Source organism: Aspergillus melleus, assembly GCF_016097325.1.
Source record: "Aspergillus melleus strain CBS 546.65 chromosome Unknown contig3, whole genome shotgun sequence".
Taxonomy (NCBI): Eukaryota; Fungi; Ascomycota; class Eurotiomycetes; order Eurotiales; family Aspergillaceae; genus Aspergillus; species Aspergillus melleus.
The window spans coordinates 1,444,335-1,458,741 of record NW_025763372.1 but is presented as its reverse complement, the minus strand read 5'-3'; the positions used below and the strand labels follow the sequence as shown (position 1 = coordinate 1,458,741).

The window sequence follows — 14,407 nt, the reverse complement described above, 5'->3', positions numbered from 1 at the left end:
GCAGAAGTGGTGGAGATCAGAAGTAAGTGTAGTATTGATGAGGAACTCGAAATGCGCCTCTGCCAAAGTCGCCAAAAACGGAGGAGCTTGGACCAACCTTAATTCCCACGTGACGTCCACCCTAGTCCACATCTGTCTTAGTGTCCTCCTGCAAAGACCGACGCTAATCTCCGCACCGGAAGAAAGCTGCGGCGCCGCCGATGAATTTTTTTGTCGATGAGATAGACAAGAAAACACAACTGTCGAGTCTCTTCACGTCCCAAATTCTATACGATACCCCCACCGGCGCTGCTTTGTCGGGATACCGTCGCTTTCAAGATGGTAGCAGCGTCGTCCGCCTCGCGGTCCAAGCCCGTGAAGCGCGTGAAGAAAGGAACAGAGACGACCAAATCGCATCGATTCGAGCCGTTTTCGCAGCGTGTCGCGAAATTGAAAATCGATCCCATCCATCGCGTGCGCCAACCCAACTTCGGCGAGGAGGATGATGAGACGTCGTCCTACTTCCGGTCCGCCTTTGACCACTGGACCGAATTGAACTTGTCCGATAATTTTTCGAAGTTTGTCCGCCGAGTCAATCCGCTATGCGAAAGTCTCGCCCAGATTTTGTACTATGAGGATAAAATAATGGCCCTACTGGTGGAATTTATCGAGAAGCGGGATCAACTGTCGATGGAGCCGCTGCTGAGTCTTCTGGCTCAGTTCGCGAGGGACTTGGGCGCGCGGTTTGAAAAGCACTTTGCTACTTCGGTGAGCTTGGTGGCGTCTGTTGCTGCCACTCATCCGGAAGTCGAAGTCGTCGAATGGAGTTTCACGTGTCTCGCCTGGATCTTCAAGTTTCTTTCGCGGCTTCTCGTTCCGGACCTGAGACAGCTGTTAGGCATAATGACTCCGTACCTGGGAAAGGAGCGACAGAAGCCTTTTGTGGCCCGGTTCGCCGCCGAGTCCATGTCCTTCCTCATTCGAAAGGCGGGCCTGGTTTACTACAAGAACAACACGCCGCTCCAGCGTGCAGTATCTTTCTTATTACATGATTTGCGACAGACGGAAGCGGAATCTAAGAATGTCGAAATATACAAGGAAGGATTGATGGCCATGTTCTCCGATGCCATAAAGGGCATCAAGTACGGGATCCACTCAAACGGAACCGATATATTCAGCTGTCTAATGGACAACATTGCTACTGACGATGGTTTGCAGAGCAACCTGAGCTTGGAAGTCGTCAGCGGTGTTCTAGTCAACGTCATGCACGGCACAACTTCCCAGACATTTGAACCGATATTGGGCACGGTCACATCATATGCTGAAAAGAACGGCCGAAAGGCTGGAAAGCAGCAAGCGAACGCCGGCTGCCGTCTACTCTTCCTTTGCGTTTCTGTCCGCAAAGGCTCGCGTGTGCAGAATTGGAAACCCGTTCTCCAGACCTTGCTCCTTCTTTTGCAGTCGGCATCTACTGGATCCGAGGCGTATGCAGAGGCTGTGCCCCAGCTCCTCACAGCTGTCGCCTATGCGCTTCAACTCGCTCCCATGGACGAAATGCTACCGTTCATGCGTCCCATGATGGAAGCCGCTACGAGCGACCAACTTTCCAAGCACTTCTTATCGTTCTGTGCCACGTTTTCGGAGTGGGGCGCAGAAAGGTTCCATAGCGTTGTTCTGCCCTACTTCCAAAAGTAAGTCATGTATGGACCTATGATGATTCGGCCCGTATCCTAATGATCTGATTTCTAGATTCGTCAACGCCTCGTGGCAAGAGCACGAGTATGAGCTTTGTTTGGCCCTACTTCGCTTAAGCCAGACTGGCTGCATTACATCCGACGCGTCCAAACCCGGCTATATCACCTGCCCCGGTCCCTGGAAAAACCGAATCAAGGAGACTCTCAGCAACAAAAAGCCCAGCGCTACTGACGTAACTCTTCTTAACGCCTACTCCCAGCTTCCCTCAGCCTTGTCTTTGTCCACCGAACCGTCGCTCCTACCCGAAATGAGCCGGATTTTCCATGATCAATTGGACCGCACCTTGAAGAGCACCGATTCCGACTTGTCACCTGCTACCAAATTCTTCCTTGGACAAGGTTTCAAGAGTTACGTTGAATTGGCAAAGCTTACAGGGGGTGTCGACCCAGATCTCTGGGACAAAATAAGTGCAGTTGCGTCCAAGTATTCTCGTCTGGATGTTTTCCTTGAGGCAACGCTTGCTTACGTCTTGACATGCTCTGAGAAACTTGATCTCAAGAAGCCTTCACTGGAAGAATTTGCGGACGTTTTAATCACTAACCTCGGTGGTCCTTCCCATCACCTGAGGCTCCTGTCGCTGAAGATTTTGCGAGCGATAGTTGAGGCCTCGGGCGAGGATTCCTCGTTGATTTCCGTGGCCATCGAGATTGAAGAGAGCCCTCTAACACTTCAATCCGCCCGATACCTGTCAATGCAGGTCCGTAAGCTTTCCATTGCTTACCCGCAAGTCGTTTCACGCAGATGGATGCCTCGACTAATTCCAAATTTCTGCTTTGGGTTGTTCTCGAAGAAGATGGCCCCCTTGTGGGATGACTCGGCTGCTGCTTTGAAGACAGTGAGCGAGCAGCCGGAGGGGGAAAAGATTGTGTCGGATTTGGCCATTCAGTGGCTCGAAGAGAGAGGCTCGGTGTCCACGGAAGAGCCTGAGGACGACGAAAACATCGATAACTACGCTTCAGGGGATTTCCAATGCTACAACGCCGCCAAGGTCGAGCACCTTTGTGCCAAACACTTTGAGGGTCTCGAACAGCCCGCCTCGGCTTTGCTACGGAACTTCGAGAAGGACCACGGTTTTTCCGAAGTTGTGCCTCCTTCTCCTCGGACCCACGCGCTGCGAGTTTTGAATGCTATCCCGAATATCGCCGAAAAGCGTTCCCGCCAGGTCATCCCACTGTTCCTTTCCTGGGCAACCCGGGATGAAGAAGATGTTCCTCCTAATGACAAGTCCGAGGAGTCTGGTTATATTACGTGGGGCTTCCACGATCGACTGGCTTTCTTGGGGCTTCTAGGTCAATTCGTCAACCCCAAGGTTCTGTACAAAGCGCCTGAGGTCCACGATGCATTGTTTGGCTTGCTCTGCCACGGAAACTCCGAAATTCAAAAGTCTACCCTTAAAGCCCTTTTCACTTGGAAGACGCCCAGTGTCACGCCTTATCGGGAAAACTTGTTGAACATTCTTGACGAAGCGCGGTTCAAGGATGAGCTCTCGATTTTCGTCCATGTCGGAGGTGAAGACAGTCTCATTGACGAATCGCATAGGGGCGATCTTATCCCCGTTCTTCTCCGACTGCTGTATGGTCGAATGATCTCAAAGGCCGGTGCGAGCTCGACCCAAGCAGGTCAGCAGGGACGCAGGAAGGCCATTCTGAGAACCTTGTCACAGTTGCCTGATCGAGAATTCGAACTGTTCATGCAGGTATCCTTCGGTCCTCTCAGCGATGTCCACTTGATTCAAGATGGCAAGGTTGACAATCAGGCTCTTTCTCGCGAAACCACCAGCCCAAGAAGGCAGATGGGTTTGCTAAGAATGATTGAGACTGTGTTTGAGACGCTTCAAAGCCGGATGGCACCTTATGCGCAACAGTCAATGGATGTCGTCTTATACTGTCTGGTCCAGGCGTGCCGAGAGCTAGGAAAAGAACAAACGACCGAGGCCGCCGATCCTCAGAGAGAACGACTGTTGACAGTCTTGCGCAACATTCGATACACGTGCATTAGGTGCCTTGAACTCATTTTCTCTATCTCGCAGGACCGAGACTGGTCTCCCTATGTCCGTGTCACCTTTGGTGAAGTTATCAACCCGAGACTAGATAACTTTGCGACAGAAACTACTCAAGGCGTTTCTGGTCTTCTGAAATTGTTCCGTGTCTGGGCTTTGGCTCCTAGATCCTCATTCTATCTCGTTGAGTACAATAATATTCTCTTGACCAAAATCATCGACTGCCTGGGAGTGGAGTCGGCTCGTGATGAGGTCAAGATCTTTGTACTCGATGAGATTTTGAACCCATTGATCAACCTTTCCACTGGGAAGCAGCTTCAAGAGCAGGAGACAATGAGTGACTTCTCGGCGGATGAGATCCGATCCACAGTTCTGGCACCCTATATCGAGCATTCTCTGTCTCATCTTGGTGGCCTTCTGAAGCGGGGCCCATCGCGACATGTGCTGAATTCCGGTGTCCAAACTCTATCTCTCCTTGCCCCATGTGTGGAATCTTCGGGAGAGACCTCACGCTTGGTCAACATCACGACCTATCTCCTTCGCCAGCCCGCTGATCGAGTTTCGCCGAGGACCAAATCTGGTCTTTTACGCAGCTTGGAACACTTCTTGCCCCTGTTTAATCCCCAGGAAGATTCGAAGCTTCTCCATGAAGTTTTCGAGGCGGTCTCTTCCATGTTTGACTACTTTAGGGATGATGCGAACCGAGAGGTTCTATCTAGAGTTTTCGCTGCATTTTCAAAACATGATCATGAGCTCATTGAAGTGGCAAGTCTTTGCGAGGACCTGAACTCTAGGTCAATGAAGAAGCTCGAGGTGGATTATGAACGGCGGCTGCAGGCTTTCAGAAAGATCAACGAAGGCCTGTGGGAAACATTCAACGCTAAGCAGTGGCGGCCCCTGCTTTTCAACATGCTGTACCATGTCAAAGACGATGAAGAACTTGCCATCAGATCAAGCTCCTCCTTTGGTCTGAAAAGGTTCATTGAGAGAGCCGCCACCAATAACGGCAGCGACGCAGAGGAATTCGAGCCTTTGGTCCGGGATGTCTTGTTCCCGGCCTTGCAAGGTGGTATTCGGCAAAAATCTGAATTGGTTCGGTCAGAGTTTGTCTCAGCTCTCGGCTATTTCGTCAAATTGAACCCTGAAAGACCTGCCGTGCGGGATATGCACGTGCTGCTTGTCGGCGATGATGAAGAAGCATCTTTCTTCAACAACATCCTCCATATTCAGCAACATCGCCGTCTGCGAGCTCTGCGCCGTCTTGCTAGCGAGGCAGCTCAAGGCAAACTGCAAGCTTCGAACATCAGCACCATTTTCATTCCTCTCAATGAGCACTTTGTGTTCGATGAAGAGGCTGAGGAGAGTGCCCATAACTTGATCGCAGAGGCCGTGGCCACGATCGGTGCTCTTGCCGAGTCGCTAGACTGGAGCCAATTCAGGGCTATCTTCCGCAGGTACCGTGGATACATGCAGGGTAAGTCAGAGATGGAAAGGAACATCCTCAGGCTCCTGGGTAAGATGTCCGATGCCTTGACGACCGCCATGAGCCAAAAGGGCGTGCCCAAAGAAGCTACAGAAGCCACAGAAGCCACCGACGATGGAATGGAAGGAATTGAACCCACGACTACTTCGAAATGCAACCTAGCTCGAACATTGCCCTCTGCGGCCAAGGTTGCAACGGAATTAACCACGAACTTCATCCCTTTCCTCACAGACTTCATTCACCACAAGGATGAAGCGCAGATGAGCCTGCGACTACCAGCCGCGGTGACAACTATCAAACTTTTGAAGTTGCTGCCGGAGGCAGAAATGGCCATTCGACTACCGCCTGTTCTATCGGATGTCTGTAACACTCTTAAGAGTAAATCACAGGACGCTCGAGACACAGCGAGGAAGACAATCAACGACATTGCTCTGCTCTTGGGACCTGTCTACTTTGCTTATATTCTCAAGGAGCTCAGAGGTACTCTGACAAAGGGTTACCAGCTCCACGTTCTTTCTTTCACCGTCCATTCTATGCTCGTGATGACGACAGATGAATTCAAACAAGGAGACCTGGATTACTGCTTGGGAGATCTCACAGCGGTGGTGATGGACGACACTTTTGGAACCGTTGGTCAAGAAAAGGATGCAGCGGATTATGTCAGTAAGATGAAGGAAGTGAAGAGCAGCAAGAGTTACGACTCGATGGAACTGCTCGCAAAGAACGCCTCTGTTTGCAATCTCGCTCGCCTAATCCAGCCTCTCCAGTCGCTCCTCCGGGAGAAGCTGAATTCCAGCATCGTGAGAAAGGTCGACGAACTTTTACGGAGAATTGGCGTGGGCCTGCTGAGAAACCCCGGTGCAGAGAGCCGTGAACTTCTGGTTTTCTGTTACGAAGTCATCAAGGATTCCTACAAGGACCCTAAGCAAGGCGAGAAACGAACCGACGTTTCTGCTGCCGAGGAGCGGTTTTTGGTCCGGATTAGAAAACGCGGCGAGAAGAAAGATACGACTTCTTCTCACGTTTACAAGCTGACCCGCTTTGCCCTGGATATTCTGCGCTCAACTATCAACAAGTTCGACTCTCTACTCACCCCGGCGAACATCTCCGGCTTCGTTCCGGTTATTGGCGACGCACTGGTACAATCGCATGAAGAAGTGAAGGTATCGGCTCTCCGGTTGCTGTCGACAATCATCAAACTTCCTTTGCCCGATCTCGACAGCAACTCCCATGTGTACTTCACTGAAGCCGTGAAGGTGATCAAGGAAGCACCCAGCACGAATACCGAAGCCGCGCAAGCATCATTGAAATTGATATCCGCCATGCTACGGGAGAGAAAGAGTACCAAACTTAGGGACGGACACCTTGCCTATCTTCTGCAGCGTCTAACATCTGACATTGAGGAGCCGGATCGCCAGGGCGTGACTTTCAACTTCATCCGGGCTGTCATGGCTCGAAAGTTTGTGGTTCCTGAAATGTACGAGCTGGTTGATCATATCGCTTCTATGATGGTTACCAATCAGACTCGCTCTGCGCGTGATCTCGCTCGCGGGGTTTACGTTCACTTCCTTCTCGAGTACCCTCAGGCTAAGAACCGGTGGACGAAACAATTAAGTTTCATGGCCAAAAACCTGGAATACAAGCATCCTGAAGGCCGTCAGTCCGTTATGGAGGCGATCAACCTGTTGCTGTCCAAGACAGGGCATGAGTTGGCTCAAGATATTGTTGGCACTTTCTTCTTGCCCATCGTCATTGTCATGTCGAACGACGACGCACCCGAGTGTCGTGAGATGGCAGGCGCTCTGCTAAGTCAGTTCTACAGCAGGGCGGACAGGGAACAGATGAAGACTATCCTCACGCCCCTGCGATCGTGGCTTGAGCAGACGGACAATATGCTCCTGACCAGCACCGGTTTGCAGGCCATGAGGATTTACTTCGAGTCGGAAGAGACAGAAAAAGAGAAGCAAGCTCGTTTCGTCCGAGAGACTCTACCGTCCGTGATGAAGCCCATCCTCGAAGCTGAGGGTACGGAGAACTGGCAAACGCTCTACTTCTCGCTCCAGCTCTTTGCCAAGCTCTGCAAGGCTGTCCCTTCGATTGCGCTTTCCAAGGACTGTGCTAACATCTGGGTCTCTATCCGGGAGTGTCTTTTCTATCCCCATGCTTGGGTCAAGACCTGCGCCGCGAACCTTGTTGGCACATGGCTTGCAGACCTTGCCCGATCGAACGCCGAGAATGGCTACGGTTCTATTCCCTTGGCCAGCACCACCGGGTTAGCGCTAGACAAAGACGCGATGATCCACTTGATCCGCGCCAGTTTGCGCTGTCTCCGTACCCCAGCCGTCAGCGAGGAGCTTGCCATGCAGAGCGTGCGCAACATCGTTTTCCTTGCCCGCTGCTGCGCCCAAAATGGCCTCGTAATCCCCAAGGCAGATAATCAGGAAGCCGAATCAGAGGATAGCGACAGCGACGAGGACGCCGATGAGGAAGAGACGAAGCCGAAAGAGCAGACCGCCCTTCATTACATTTTCGTCCAAGCATCTTCCATCCTCCGCCGAGAATTCATCAACACCCGAGCCGCGGCTCTGATCCCCAAGACCGCCTCCATTGGACTCCTGGCTGCTCTTTTCCGGCATCTCGAGGCCGAGCAGATCCAACCGTCTCTTTCCGTTATCCTTGTTCCTCTTCAACACATGACCGACGCGTCCATTCCTCCACCTCGTTCTTCCGACGAGGGCTTCCGCAACTCGTACAAGGCCCTTGTGTCCAACTGCCACGAAGTCCTTGACCTCATCCAGAAGAAGCTGGGCACTACGGAATTCGTGAACCAAATGGCCCTCGTCCAAGATGCCATCAAGGAACGACGGGAGGGCCGGCGAGCCAAGAGACGCATCGAGGCTGTGACCGAGCCTGAGAAATATGAACGTGACAAGAAGCGCAGAAACGACCGGAAGCACGACAAGAGACGGGAGAGGGGAATGGAGCACCGGTCCAGAAGACGGGGCTGGTAAGCCTTGCTTTCTTAGGACCAATCGTATTTGCCAGCATGTTTTTGATGTGAATATACAAAATAAAAGTCCGGAGTCTGGAGATTTGGGATAGATTTTCATTTCATAGTACAGAACATTTATACATCTATCTTATGTTCACTTCTTGTTTCCTCTCCCTCTCTTCTTTTCTTCAAGATAGTAGTTTATAGTACATAACGGAGCAGAGTGTGTAGTGTATAATATCGCCAAGGTATCTAGGACAAAAAACATCAATCAAACGCCAACCACTTTTCTGTACCTTGCGAACAAAAAAGCGCCAACTTCGACATAACACCAACAGAAGTCAACCATTTTGAATCATTCACGCAGATGACTCCCCAGAACCGGATCTCTTATGCGCCACACCATCGTCCCAGAACTCCATATCCCCATCCACATATCCCTTCGTGACCTTTGCGCCCTTCTCGGCCAAAAGATCTTCTATCGTGGTCTTCTTATCAAAGAAAATATTCAAATGGTCGCTCATGACATGTCGGTTGTGGCACTTCGGGCACCGAATCAGAACCGTGCCGCGGTGATATCCGTGCTTGGAGACACGATGCGCCGACCGCTCGCCGCACGGCTTGCAGGTAAAGACGAGTTGGTAGGCAGGCTCCTCTTCGCGGCGCTTGCGGTTCTGTTCTTCGTTCTCGGCGTCGCGGGCCGCGCTGGACTCCTGGTCCGTGAGGGGTTTGTTGGTGGGGGCGGAGTTTGAGTTTTGGCGGATAGACGTAGGGAGACGTGCTCGGTTCTGAATGTCCAGGGGAGAAGAGAACGAGGCGAGGGAGGGACGTGTCGAGCGGTATGTCAATTGTGAGAGAGATCGTGAAGTCGAGTGAGAGATGGTACGAGGGAGAGAGGATTGGGCGGCACGAAGGCCGTTGAGGAGTGAGAATGCAGGGCGCATGGTTGAATTGAATGTGATGGCTTTGGAGTGATCCGGAGAAGAGCCAGGAAAGAATGTTGTAAAGGAAGGTGTAGAAACGGTAGGAGAGAAGATCCGTTTCGATGACGGAGTTTGGCTGGAGTTGCGCCGGAATTACGTTGTTCCAGGTGCGGTCGTCCTCCGCGGCGTCAACGAGAAGCTTTATCTTCCCATCCACTCTTCGAGTCTCGTTGCGAATCCAGTGAATCGGTGCTCTAGTTGGTGGCCCCTGCTAGAAGGACTCGGTCAGTCTGCGTCTGGATCGTGATTAGTCCTTTATCGCGTTGTCCGAGAGCTCTCATCCTCAATTTGCTCCGCTCAACTGAGGTCTCCGCGACGCAAGTGGATGCTAACTCACCATTGCTTGACAATATGGCTATGAGAGCAAGACACAAGATTCGGGCTCCCCGGAGGGTAAGACTTTTCTCCTGACATCTTTTTTCAAGCTGGAGTCGTGATGGTGGATGTGCTCAAAATCCCCACGGACGAACTTCTCCGATGGCGACGAATACTCGGGCAACGGCAGTGGAAGCCCATGATTTATTTCCACGGCAGCTAAGTCTCAAAGTGTCTATACTAACTAGGTACATGTAGGGCCTGACCTCGAGCAAGACTGACGAATTCGAAACCTACTGGAATGTCCTCTCCACGTCTCTTAAGATGATCCACACCAAGAACGCCTCCAGCCTATCCTTCGAGCAGCTATATCGTAATAGCTATAACATAGTTTTGATGACGCGCGGTAATGACCTTTACGACAAAGTCAAAGAGCTAGAACAGGAATGGCTAGATACCGATGTCCAGAAGCGAGTCACCGCGGCAATTGTTCCTGGGCTTCTTGTGGCAAAGGAGACGGCGGACGTGAGAGACCAAGCGAACGAAAAGAGGGCGGCTGGCGAGAAGTTCTTGATCGCTCTCAAGGAGGCGTGGGAGGATCATCAGCTATGCATGAGCATGATCACTGACGTTCTCATGTACATGGTAAGTCTACATGCGGCAATGAATGGCTTCTTAGGATGGGAAGAATTAACGAGTTTCTCGATCGATAGGACCGAGTGGTTTCCTCGGATAAGGGACGGCCCTCAATTTACGTTGCAGCCATGGCTTTGTTCCGCGATTCTATCCTCCGAGCTCAAATCCGATCGGATCTAGAAACGAGCGTCGTTAGCGTCCTAGAATCCACGATACTCTTTATGATCCAGCTAGAACGGTCAGGGCATATCATAGACCGGACATCGATTCGACACTGCATCCACATGCTTGAGGGTCTCTATGAGACCATCACGGAGGAGGAATCATCGAAACTCTATCTGACTATATTTGAACCAGCTTTTCTCGAGACCAGTCGAGCTTTCTATCGAGCAGAAGGCAAACGATTGCTAGATACGGCAGATGCGGCTACATTTTGTAAAGTCGCCTCCGAGCGCATAGCGGAAGAGAAGGAGCGTTGTCTCTACACGCTATCCCATCTGTCCGAGCCGAAAATCAAAGATGTCCTGGACAATGAGCTGATCCGCAACAACATTGCAGAGGTTGTTCAACTCGAGGGGACGGGCGTCAAGAACATGATTGACAATGATCGCTTGGATGTCTTGCGAAATGTCTATACACTCAATGCGCGAGTCGACAAGAAGAAGACCCCTCTGACTGCGGCTGTTCAAAAGCGTATAGTGGAGTTGGGACAAGAGATCAATGCTTCTGCAGCGTCTGCCCAAGCACCCCAGGTAAAACTAACAGAGAAGAGCGCCGACGGCAAAAAACCGGAAAAGGAGAAAGAACGGCCTGTGAATCAGCAGACGGCCTCTGCTATCAAGTGGGTGGACGACATCTTGGCTCTCAAAACGAAGTTCGACCAGATCTGGCAGAACTCTTTCCAGTCCGACCAGGTCATGCAAAGTGCCATCTCCACTAGCTTTTCGGAGTTCATCAATTCCAATACACGCAGCTCGGAGTACTTGTCACTTTTCTTCGATGAGAACCTGAAGAAGGGTATCAAGGGCAAGACTGACAGCGAAGTTGACGCTCTCCTGGATAACGGCATTACGCTCCTGCGCTATATCAAAGACAAGGATCTGTTTGAAGCATACTACAAGAAGCATTTGTCCCGGCGTCTTCTGATGAAGCGCGCAGTCAGCATGGATGCAGAACGACAGATGATCTCGAAGATGAAGATGGAGGTTGGCAATCAGTTCACGCAGCGTCTAGAGTCCATGTTTAAGGACATGACAATATCCGAGGATCTGACTGCCAGTTACAAAGAACACATTCGGCAGGCAGCGGACCCCGACCGCAAGCCGATTGATCTGGAGGTCAATGTTCTTACTAGTACCATGTGGCCGATGGAAGTGATGTCCGCCACCAAGGGCGATGGCGTCCAGGCCTCTTGCGTCATCCCAAAGGAAGTCGAGAGCGTCAAACAGAGCTTCGAGAAATTCTACTTGGGCAAGCACAGCGGCCGGAAGCTCTCATGGCAACCCAGCATGGGCTCGGCAGATATCCGCGCGACTTTCCAGAGGTCCAACGGCAAGACTCAACGCCACGAGCTCAATGTTTCCACCTACGCTATGGTCATTCTGTTGCTATTCAACGACTTGCCCGCCGAGAAGTCTCTAACCTTTGAAGAGATCCAAGCTCGGACGATGATCCCTGAACATGATCTGGTTCGAAATCTACAATCCTTGGCCGTTGCACCTAAGACACGAGTCTTGAAGAAGGAACCAATGAGCAAGGATGTGAAGCCTAGCGATGCCTTCTTCTTCAACAACGACTTCCACAGTCCATACATGAAGGTGCGCATCGGCGTTGTCAGCGGCGGTGCCAACAAGGTCGAAAATCAGGACCAGAGAAAGGACACGGAGAAGCGTATGACCGAAGAGCGTAATTCGACTGTTGAGGCAGCCATCGTGCGAATCATGAAGTAAGATGCACAATATTCGGTCTTATTCCTCAACATTCAGCTAACATGCAATAGGCAACGTAAACAACTTGCGCACACCCAGCTTGTCGGCGAGGTTCTTAGCCAACTCGCATCCCGCTTCGTCCCCGACGTGAACATGATCAAACGACGTATTGAGAGCTTGATCGACCGTGAATACCTGGACCGAGTGGGAGAAGATCCTCCAACTTACGGATACCTCGCCTGAGAGTCTTCCGAATCCTCTATCCTTCCGGGTCCTCTACTCTTCTTCTATTTTCCTTTCTTCTTCTTTCGTATCGTTTCATTGATCTCGGGTTTTTACGATGGGATATCTTTACATCTTCGTCGTCATTTTGTGGGTTTGAACACTTGAGCTTAGCGGTGAAGGGCGCATAATGAGGCATCAATTTCACGTATGTTCACATAGATTTTGGCCTGGTCGTTGATCTGTCCTCTTCTTTTCTCGGTCCTTTTCTTCCTTTATTCCTTCTTGTTTTTCTCTTCCTCTTCCATCTGCACCTTAGGGTCAGTAGATGGATATGGACCGATGAGTTTCCGGCGATGCATGACCAGCAATATGAAGTATTATGATGATTCTGGGATGAGCTGAATGATGTGAACGATCAGAGATAAGCGATATGGGAGTAATCATGTTTGTTTCGAGATGATAACAAAAAAGCAGTAAATCAATTGTGTTGAATCCTTCTTTGGTCTTAGGATATGTGTTATGTATTCGAGGAAGGAAGAGCCTCTTTGCCTGAGTAACCTCTGCCCAAACAGGACTAAGCAATCTCAGATACATCAGGAACGGAGAGAGAGAAAGACCCAGTCGGTCGACAACTAATGATCCTACACGATCACGGAGCATTGGGCCTTGACTCTACTGCATCTACTGTACATCTGAATAAGCTTCAAGGAATAGTCCTTAATCATACCGAGCGGGCAAGTAGGTAGGTAGTAGGTTAATCGACGATGCGCATAAGATTACCCCCCAGCACCAACCATGTACATAAATTCAGTACCTTTTTCTTCATACATACCAAATGAAAATAAAAAAAATAAAAAACCTACATAACGCTTAACATGAACAACTAATGTCATCACATATCTATATTACAGACTAAATTTAGGTGAGTTCCATGAAGGGAACAAAATATGTAATACCTTGACAGGCCCGACACGAAGTATGACAAACCTCGAAATATAAAGGTATCTATCTATTTATCACATCATGATAGCATTACAACAAGATAGGGCAGGCAAACAGAAAGTCAGAGTTCAAAGACACACCCCATGCTAACGCCATAGAAAATGCTGAAGATGACATGGCAGATGCAACAATCCATAACCAGAAAAGAAAACAAAAGAAACCAGGTTATCCAGACAACACTCACTCACTCACCCACTCACACAGAGAGAAGAAAAAAAAAGAGCAAGATAACTCATAGAAGCTCAACCTCCCCCCGAACCCAAGCCCCCCTGATCCCCTCCCACCGAACAGCCCAAACATCGCCCATGCGCATCGCGGTCCCGAACTGTTCCTCCTCAATGCCATCTCCCGGCGGTATGACAACCAGAACCTCCTCCACTAGACACCGCACGAACACGACCTCCTTCAACTCGGGCCCCTGCACCATACTCGTGCCGCCGGCGTTATCGTCGAGACGGCGCAGCTGCGGCGGAAACGAGGAGAGGAAGGAGGCGCCGAAGTGGCCCGCCAGAAGGGTCTGGTGGGCGTGCAGGAAGGTGACTTCCTGCGGGGAGAGAGGCGAGGGGTCTGTGGCGTTTGTGAGGTCGGGGATGGAGTCTTCGGGTTGTTGGTTGGTGGGGGGCGGTTGTTGGGAGGCGGAGGAGGATTGGGTGTTGGCGGGGCTGGAGGCGATGAGGAGGAGGTAGTGCATGCTGTGGGTGGTGAGTTTGGAGAGGCGTTGGCGGAGGAGAGAGCGGATGAGGTATTGGGTGCGGGCGAGGTCGGTTTGGAGGATTGAGAGTTTGAGGTTGAGTGTGGGATTGTGCGTCGTGGTTGCGGGGAGGGGGTCGGATGAGGAGGCGGCGAGATCTTCGATTGTTTCAATCTGAGGATATATCATTAGTATTAATTTCATCCGGAAGAGGTAGAAGAAGGTAACTAACCTGTCTTTTCACGCGCTCCATCATGCGCTCCATCAGTGGTCCCGGCCATGGGAGGAGCTCCGACACGCCGCGCTCGGCGACCCAGAAGCGCGTTAGGAGCTGGTGGTCGAGGCTGGCGGATTCCGGCGTGGAGACGTCGCCGCGGTCGACGGAGGCAAGGATGTCGTCGATATCCATGGCCGAGGGA

At 51.1% G+C, this 14,407-nt stretch overlaps 4 protein-coding genes across 4 annotated transcripts; 2 read left to right on the top strand and 2 right to left on the bottom strand.

Annotated features, from left to right (window-relative positions):
• Window positions 1-318: 318 nt before the first annotated feature.
• On the top strand, window positions 319-8,227 carry UTP20 (putative HEAT repeat protein (DRIM); the record flags this gene model as incomplete). Its single annotated transcript, XM_046087197.1, has 2 exons — window positions 319-1,670; window positions 1,729-8,227. 2 exons carry the CDS (start codon window positions 319-321, stop codon window positions 8,225-8,227), a joined length of 7,851 nt encoding a protein of 2,616 aa, XP_045943164.1.
• Window positions 8,228-8,353: 126 nt separating this feature from the next.
• LDX57_005510 (DNL-type zinc finger protein) lies at window positions 8,354-9,226 on the bottom strand. Its single transcript, XM_046087196.1, has one exon. The coding sequence runs from the start codon at window positions 9,150-9,152 to the stop codon at window positions 8,568-8,570; it is 585 nt and encodes a 194-aa protein (XP_045943163.1). The 5' UTR covers window positions 9,153-9,226; the 3' UTR covers window positions 8,354-8,567.
• A 316-nt stretch (window positions 9,227-9,542) lies between these two features.
• LDX57_005509 (cullin family protein) lies at window positions 9,543-12,313 on the top strand (the record flags this gene model as incomplete). The annotated part of the gene is made up of 4 exons (XM_046087195.1): window positions 9,543-9,584; window positions 9,765-10,151; window positions 10,220-12,087; window positions 12,142-12,313. 4 exons carry the CDS (start codon window positions 9,543-9,545, stop codon window positions 12,311-12,313), a joined length of 2,469 nt encoding a protein of 822 aa, XP_045943162.1.
• Window positions 12,314-13,529: 1,216 nt separating this feature from the next.
• sld5 (putative GINS DNA replication complex subunit Sld5) lies at window positions 13,530-14,397 on the bottom strand (the record flags this gene model as incomplete). The annotated part of the gene is made up of 2 exons (XM_046087194.1): window positions 13,530-14,162; window positions 14,221-14,397. 2 exons carry the CDS (start codon window positions 14,395-14,397, stop codon window positions 13,530-13,532), a joined length of 810 nt encoding a protein of 269 aa, XP_045943161.1.
• Window positions 14,398-14,407: the final 10 nt, after the last annotated feature.